General features: G+C 45.9%; 1 protein-coding gene across 1 annotated transcript in view; it reads left to right on the plus strand.

Annotated features, from left to right (window-relative positions):
• Positions 1 to 7,584, plus strand: part of mospd2 (motile sperm domain containing 2) — a 29,981-nt gene extending 22,397 nt beyond the window's left edge. Inside the window, exons 12-15 of the mRNA XM_084422250.1 lie at positions 225 to 321; positions 1,410 to 1,533; positions 6,074 to 6,176; positions 6,947 to 7,584. Of these exons, the coding sequence (XP_084278376.1) occupies positions 225 to 321; positions 1,410 to 1,533; positions 6,074 to 6,176; positions 6,947 to 7,087 (465 nt within the window). The 3' untranslated portion in view covers positions 7,088 to 7,584. The remainder of the gene's footprint in view (positions 1 to 224; positions 322 to 1,409; positions 1,534 to 6,073; positions 6,177 to 6,946) is intronic.
• Positions 7,585 to 8,272: the final 688 nt, after the last annotated feature.

Consider the following 8,272-nt stretch of genomic DNA (forward strand, 5'->3'; position numbering starts at 1 on the left):
TTTGTTTGTGCAATCAGAGTCTGTTCTTGTTTTATTAGTTTAGTGTAATTTAGGAGTCGCTCTATTACAAGAGAGGCTTTTGTTCTCACAACATTCTGACAGCGTTCCCTTCCCAGAATACAGGCTTCGTGTAGCTTTACTAGTTCCCTTTACTGGGTCTCATTTGTGGTGTGTGTGTGTGTGTGTGTGTGTGTGTGTGTGTGTGTGTGTGTGTGTGTGCGCAGGTACGGACCACGGCTCCAGAGAAGTACCGAGTAAAGCCCAGTAACAGCAGCTGTGAGCCCGGATCCAGTGTGGACATCGTGGTTTCTCTTCACGGAGGTGAATATGAACAGCCGACCTTTCTGCCCTTTCTGTTCTGGCGTATTACAGAAACGTTCTATCTGAAGTCTTAAAGGGATAGTTCACTTTCACATGAAAATTAGTGGCATAATAATGGCAGTGCAAACAGATCGAAGCTCATAAACGTGCATCTGTCATCATAAACCAGCTTCACAGGCTCCGAGGGGTTAATAAAGGCCTGCTGAAGCAACACCATGAGTTTGTGTAAGAAAAATATTCATATTTAAAACTTTATGAAGTAAAATAACTAGCTTCCGGCCAAACGAACATACGGATTCCACTTAAGTCTTAATGCGCCCTGGTCAGTCTCATCAAGAGATGAACATGCTGATATCGCTGCAAATGAGGCTATTAATGTGGAGGAAGTGAAATGTCAAATCACTCCATCACACCGACTCTGAATCTTTACTAAACGAGTGGCGAGAGGAATGGGACATGTGTGCTAACAACACTTTAACATGAGATCCACCCTAACCCTAACCCCACCCTAACCCTACCCTACCCTAACCCTAGGGCTGTCAGTGTGGCTGAAAAGCTAAATTCCAATTTCTTTCTTAAATATTAGAAAAGTTCTAATTATATTTGAATTCTAAAGACAATCGTTAATATTAGAGGATAAAAGTACTGTATTGTCTCCTGTGTCCACAAGAGGGCGCAAGGGAGCATAAGCAAATATAAATCTTGATCAAAGCTTGATCTGAGCGCTTTCACACACTCACACACACACACACACACTCACACACTCGCATGCTGAGCGCTCTCTGTTGATAGTGTTTCCAGCTGATGAAACATACTTACACACACACACACTCACACACTCTCAGCTCTGACCGATGTGCAGGTTTGGTCAAGTGTGTTCCACGATTGTTGCCTCCACCTGAGATAAATCTAATAAGACATCATTTTGAATAGTGTTTTATCTACTACGGCATCGATTGATGTGTGTGTGTCTGTGTGCGTGTGTGCGTGTGTCTGTGTGCGTGTGTGTGTGTGTGTGCGTGTGTCTGTGTGCGTGTGTGTGTGTCTGTGTGCGTGCGTGTGTGTGTGTGTGTGTGTGTGTGTGTCAGGCTTCCAGGCGTCTCCTCAGGACCGGTTCCTGGTCATGGCAGCAGAAACAGAGAGCGGCACCGGAGTCCCAGAGTTATCTCAGTTCTGGAAGGAGGTTTCAAAAGCCAAAATCATGGAGCACAGGTGACGTCTGACACACACACACACAGACAGTCAAACCAACATTTTATTCAGACACCTTCAACATTTCTCACATTGTCACAGTTTATTCGCTATAGTTTAGAAAACGGTAATAAAATATGAGCAGAACTCAGTTGATATTTGACTGGTTTTGTCCGTCCTTCTGTTAGACTGTCTCACACATGAATTATGGTGAATATCTGTCAGCTGTTAAATTTAACTACACAATTAGATAATACCAGTTTAGCTCAACCAATCACCAAGCAATGCTTCATTGTGTTCAGTCTGTGTGTAAAAAGAGCATTAGCAATTAAAGAAAACACACTTCAGCAAAACATGATCAGCTCAAAGTGTCCGAATCATTTTTACAGTCCCAAATGTTTATAAATGTCACTGGTAGTCGCTGTATGAAGAATATTTGCTTATAAAATGTCACAGTTTACTTTATTTTGCTCTCCTCACTTACAGAAATGAACTATAGTGTCCTGATCACACTAGTGAAAAAATATCAAATGATATCTGGTGTCTGAATAATTTTTGGTTTGCCATATTCATGAACAAATGTCAAGGTGAACAAATGCACATGTAGTGAATTAGGCGAAAGGGTTTGTATTTATATGCACAGAACAACTTCTCAAAGAATTAGGGCTGCATAATTTGGTTTGGTAGGGCTGGGTCAACTTCCCAGGGGAAGCCTGGAGTGCCGCATGGTTTGGGTGATCTGAGGATTACGGTGAGGGAAAATCCACCCGGCAAACCTCCCTCCTCTCTTACACCGCAGCCGGTGGAGCTCCCCGGGGAATGTGCGGGTCCCTGTGTAGTGGACCGACCAGCCGTTTCATTCAGGGCCCCTCCAGAGGACAGGATGTCCATCGCAGCATCGGAGGCAGAGCTGGGCTCTGGAGATGACGACTCGGCTCCGTTGCCCCCCTCTGGGAAGGCCTGAGCCAGCTCCTGAGATGTCAGCTATGCTGAAAAGGGCCGCTGAGGCGATAGGGTTCGTCTGGAATTCTTCACCGTTTCCCGAACCGTCTCGGTTGGATGATTGGTTTCTCGGGGCAAGCCGGGCTGTTTCCCAGTTCCTTTCTTCCCTGAAGTGCATGAGGAGCTTACTAGGTTGTGGACGGCACCTTTCTCTGCCAGAAACCGCCTTAGTAGTTCCTCCTCCCTCACTACGCTTGATGGAGGTGCGGCTAAGGGTTACGAGGATATCTCTCCAGTGGAGCGGTCTGTCGTGATGCAGCTGTGTCCGGCGACCACTACCTCATGGAAGGGGGATCCTCGACTCCCCTCTAAGGCCTGTACGTTTTCGTCTGTCCTTACAGGCAAAGCTTACAAAGCCTGTGGGCAAGCTGCATCTTCACTGCATGCCATGGCGTTGCTTCAGGTCCACCAGGCCCAGGCACTCATGGACATGCACGAGGGTGGTTCAGACCGTGAGCTCATGGATGAGCTCCGCACTGCAACTGATCTTGCCCTCCGGGGTACGAAGGTTGAAGCTCGCGCAATCGGTCTGGCAATGTCCACATTAGTGGTCCAGGAGCGCCATCTCTGGCTCAACCTGGCAGATATGAGGGAAGCGGTTCCTGGACTCCCCCATTTCCCAGGTTGGGTTATTCGCCCAACAGTTCTCTGCTGTCCAGAAGCAGACGGAGGCCATCCGGTACATCCTGCCCCGGCGGCCCGCTGCTGCCTCCACCCATCCGCCCGGGGCAGATCCTCCGCCTCTGCTCCCGTGAGTCATCGCAGCAGCCTCCACCCAGATCTCAGCGTGGACCCGGTCGCAGACGGTACCAAACCAGGAGGTAAGCGCAAGCGCAGGCGCTCCTAAAGCGGGCCACTCAGAGATGGTACCGATCCACTCCCTTCTCCCGGTGGAGGACCGTGAGGAGTCTTTGTTTGTGTATGATTGTTCCTCCGCTGGCCCCCGTCATTTTCAACCTGCAACCTACATTTTCAAAGAAAGAGCAATTTCCTCTGTTTTCTGAGTCCAAAAGAGGTTAGTTGTTGGTGTGCGACCCTGGGCAGCCTTGCAACCTTCAGCTACCTTTTGTTCACCAGCCAGCAGTTGGGTGCGGTTCGAGGATCCGGTATCGCCTTCTCACGCATTCGCTGAGGTCAACTAGAGACAGGTAAGAGTTGCACTACACACTCAGACCCTGTCTCGGGCAGCCTTCGGGCCTTTCGAGCTGGGTCCCTGTTTGTTGCCTGAAGTCTGTGGTATCTCCGGTTCCGCTGCTTCGCCAGTTGTAGCACTAGACGGTGCTCCTGGCTGATCCAGCGGTTCTCCTGTACCTACAGACCACCTCCTGTATCTACTGTACCTCCTGTACCACCCGCCCATGTGCAGCGCTGTTTGTTACACTTCTGTGTTCAGATTGTGCTGCTGTGTGTGCGGTCATTGCTTCCTACTGGTGAAGGTTGCGATCGAGCCGTTCCTCCAACCGATATGAAAATAGGTTCTAAGTGAGGCCTGTTCTTCATTGTACTCAAACTATAGTGAGTTAGACCATGAGGGGTCTGTGTGCTTGATTCGGGCCCTTTTTTAAGCCTCCGTTCAAGTTATTACACAGTATGCATTACTAATGCCCATCCCTATGAATGGTCTGCAGTGTGGGGCCTGAAGGACGCGTACTTCAGATATCCACTCCTCCGCAAACACGGGTCATCCTGTGTCTTGTGTTGAGGGGTCAAAGTCCCTCCCTTCGAGTGCTATATAGCCAGTTGGGTTTCAGGTCAACTGGAAAGGAGTACTCGTCTACGGACTCGTTACTCGTTACGGAGGTGAACTTGGTTTACACGTTTCTCAATTAAAATGTGTCTGGTTAGTGCTTAGAGGTGAGAAAGGATCCCACTGAATAAACTTCAGAGGCTCCTGGGGCATTTGTGAGATGCAGCCGTATATAAATGGTTTCCTCCATATGATGACCGCTTCAGCACTGACTTTATGACCGAGTCCCTAGGTGGCCGTGGCAGAGCAGCACGCTCCGTGTGTTAACAACACCTGGTATGCTACCAAACCTTTAGCAGTGCTCAGACCTTTTTGTTCTCCGGGCTAATCGCTCCTAGAACAAGTGTCTATTAAACTCTAGCTTAAGGGCCATGTATAATGGGCATGCAGTAAGGAGGGCTTGGGCTTACCTCCCACTGCATTGGCATTCAGTTGCCTCGAGGTGTAGCAGTTTCCTTGCTTGATGTCGCTGCTCAGCAAGATTGCACTGCCCAGTACAGCGACCGTTGCTCATACGCCTCCCTCGCATGTCACAACTCGCCCGCCACCTCCTCCTATGGGGTCAGAAGCTTCTGAGATCACTTCCACCTCAGACTTCCACTTAGGTTCCGGCCTGCTCAATCGTGCCGCCCAGGTGGCCTCACGACAGCCTGTTGCCGAAGAGAGTGGAGACTCCATCCTCAGGCGGTCCAGCTGTCCGGATATCTTCAGGGCCGCACGGTTACATTTGTTGCAGACGCTCTGATTTGTTCCCTTGCTAGTCGCTTACTCCCTTAAACACGGAGACACTGGCTCACAGCTGATGCCAGGGTCTACGTAAAGTGCGTTAATAAAAACCCCAGTGAGCCCTCCTGCACATCACTGTGCTAAATCAGGTCAGAGGAACAGGTTCTTTAGTTGCCCCGTAATGGCCCAACTAGGACCTCATTCCCTAGACAGCTTTCCTGACTCTTCCTCTGAGGTTCTCAGGGATGGGGCACCGTTGGCACCCGCACTGAACCGGAGAAATCCAGGTTCTGTTGTGGTGGTTCAGCTATCTACCTCTGAAAGAGCTTAGATATTTTTACTTCTGCGAGACCTCCCTCTAAAGAAAAGAGGCTTGCTTACGATCTGAAGTAGAACCTGTTCGTTGTTGGTGTTCTTCTCACGGGAAGACCCCTGAGAGTGTTCGATCACTTCTGTGCTTCCTTCCTGCAGAAGATGGGTCAGAGCGTGGCTGTTCCGCTCCACCCTCAAAACGTATGTTGCCCTTAAAGCCCTTAAACCCAGCCCTGACTTTTCTCTGTTCCTCCCGCTAGTGCGGTTTTTAGGACAGAATGCAAAGCCTCAGGACCTCCTCCAGCTCTCGTCTGTTTCGGAAACCAGCAGAAGGGAAGGCGGTTTCCATGCGGAGGTTGGCCCACTAACAAATTAGTGCTTGCCATCATCTTGGTGAGATTCCAAGGTGTACCGTGCCCACCTGGGTACTGAGCTCGAGTGCCTCACTGACAGATTAAGAGTTGTGGGCTGGGCGACACCAGCACATTCGCTAAGAAATTAGCCTATGTGTCGAGCCAGTTGCTTAGCGGGCTCCCTTCTCACGAAGCCAGCTTCACCTTAGCCCGGTTTGTAGTTGCTCTATATTTCCCATGAATCTTCAACTGGAGATTGAGTGGGTGGATGCGATCAGACTGGGAATGCAACAGCAGTTATGTCAGAACAAATGCATAAATACCATTATCGATGCATACTGAGATCGGAGAGGAGACGCTGTTCAGTGACGCTCTCGCTGCTTTAACTATATTAATACGCCGTTTCCCATGTTTCCCATAGGCTACGCTGTCACGTCCTCGAGAGTCCCAAGTCTATTCTGAGCAATTCATTTGATAGTTCGTCAGTGACGTCCACCAATGAGCATCAGGATCTGCAGACGATGGTGAGAATTTACTTTCATAAGGCGAAAGGTTTTTTGGTTAATAATTGATTATCCTTTCCTTGCACTTTGTAACATCTTTCCCTTGCCCTAAAATTAAACTAAAATTCTTTTTTTGTCCAGAAAGCAAATTTGAGTTAATTTTGATAATTTTTTCTTTTCTTTACCTTTAAATTGTTAGATTTGATCAATAAATGCATAGTAATTTAAGCACATTCCTCACATTCTTTCAACTTAAATTCAAAATAGCTCTCAATTTCATGCATAACCCTTTTAATTCAGCTCTAAATATCTTACATTGGGCGTCTTTGTCGACCTCTTGTGGAGAAATAATATAAGATGATATTTCATGACTCTAGATGGCCTTATATCTCTATATGGAGCAAATGAGCTGTTCCTCTGGGTCCTAAAGTCAGTTCGCTTCAGTGTGCATTTAGATACACATGTAGACATTATAAAATTATTTTTTGGTAAAGTTTTAGCCCGGATTTTCAACATTTTTATGTTTTTCTAATGTGTACTGAAGCATTCCTCACATTCCATTCATTCCTAAGCGGGTCAAATTGACCCAAGGAAAGGATTTGTTACTTTCAAAATGTTGCAGTATTTGTGGTTCAAGTGCGACACAAGTCTTGGACCCTCTGATGAACACTACATTTTTTACTTTTTAAAATATTTTTTTAATTGAGTTAGGGGTCAAAATGACCCGAGAGAAGGAAGAGTTAATCTGACCCATGTTCCAGCATTAACCTCATGCCGCATGTGTCCTCCAGCTGATGCGCATGATGCTGACGAACTCTCGGCTGGAGCAGAAGCTGGACTGGTGTGTGTGGATGCAGAAGGTTCTGCTGGTTCTGCTGGCGTTCCTCCTGGCCCTCAGCTTCACCACGGCCTACTCGCTGTGGACGTCGTGAGGCCGGCCGGACGCTCAGGACTGAACCGCGTCGGGTCACTGCGCGCGTTTGCCCAGAACACCACCATGATGATGATGATGTCATCACTGTGCGCTTTTACCCAGATCACCACGATGATGTCATCAGAACCGGTCCCGGACGACATCATGTGTTTTTATCTCTCACTCTCAGAGAATACACCAATTTAATTTATAAAACACCATCATGCAAATGTAATTAACTTTTTTTTTTATATATATCGGGTCACTGTGCGCTTTTACCCAGAACACCATGATGTCATCAGAACCGGTCCGAAACGACTGAGCTAAAACGACATCATGTGTTTTATCACTCACTCTCAGAGAATACACCAGATTAATTTATAAAACACGTTGTGTAAAATTCTCAAGATCATGCAAATGTAATTAACTCGATTTTTAATATATATATATAGTATTTTATAAAAGTATGAATGTATAAACAATAAATGACACTTTTTGTCGACACTTTTATCATCACTATTCTGTGTGCTTTTTTGTGCCTCGATAAAATTAATGCATTTTCTTTTAAATTGTAACATATTTAGATAAACGTTGAATGATGATGCATCAGCCCATGTGTTATCATTATAGCAAGTATAATAAAGTATAGAACATGCACAGAATAAAGAACATATAGAAATGTTTTATAAATCGCATTACAGTACAATTACAGTAAAGTCAAAATACAGAAACTTTCTTGGCAAATCATTTACAGTGTAATTTAATGGATTCTCATCAAGTAAATATTCAAGATATGTTTTAAACTGGGCCATTTCTGTGATAACTATTAAATCCTGTTATTATTGTCAGATTAACTCATATTACAGAAGAAGAAATTATAGTTTGTTTTGATATTATCCTTTCTGTAGTTATTCAAGTTATTCTATTGTTTTCATTAATAACCTGGAACACCTGAAGATCGTAAGTGTTTTGTCGTGACATAAAGTGGTCATTTCTGGGATTCACATTTGATTCTGTGAAGCGAACACTAGTGTTTTGATTTATAATAATAAAACATGTTTTAAAAGTGTTCAAATATATTATATCTCATTATCTGGAGACGTTTAGGAAGATGCTGAGATCAGATCCTATAAAAAACACTTCATGTACAGTGAGCCAATGAGAGCAGAGACTGCAGTGTTTGGGGTCAAAAGGTCAGAGGTCA

This window comes from Rutilus rutilus, assembly GCF_951802725.1.
Source record: "Rutilus rutilus genome assembly, chromosome: 10".
Lineage (NCBI taxonomy): Eukaryota > Metazoa > Chordata > Actinopteri > Cypriniformes > Leuciscidae > Rutilus > Rutilus rutilus.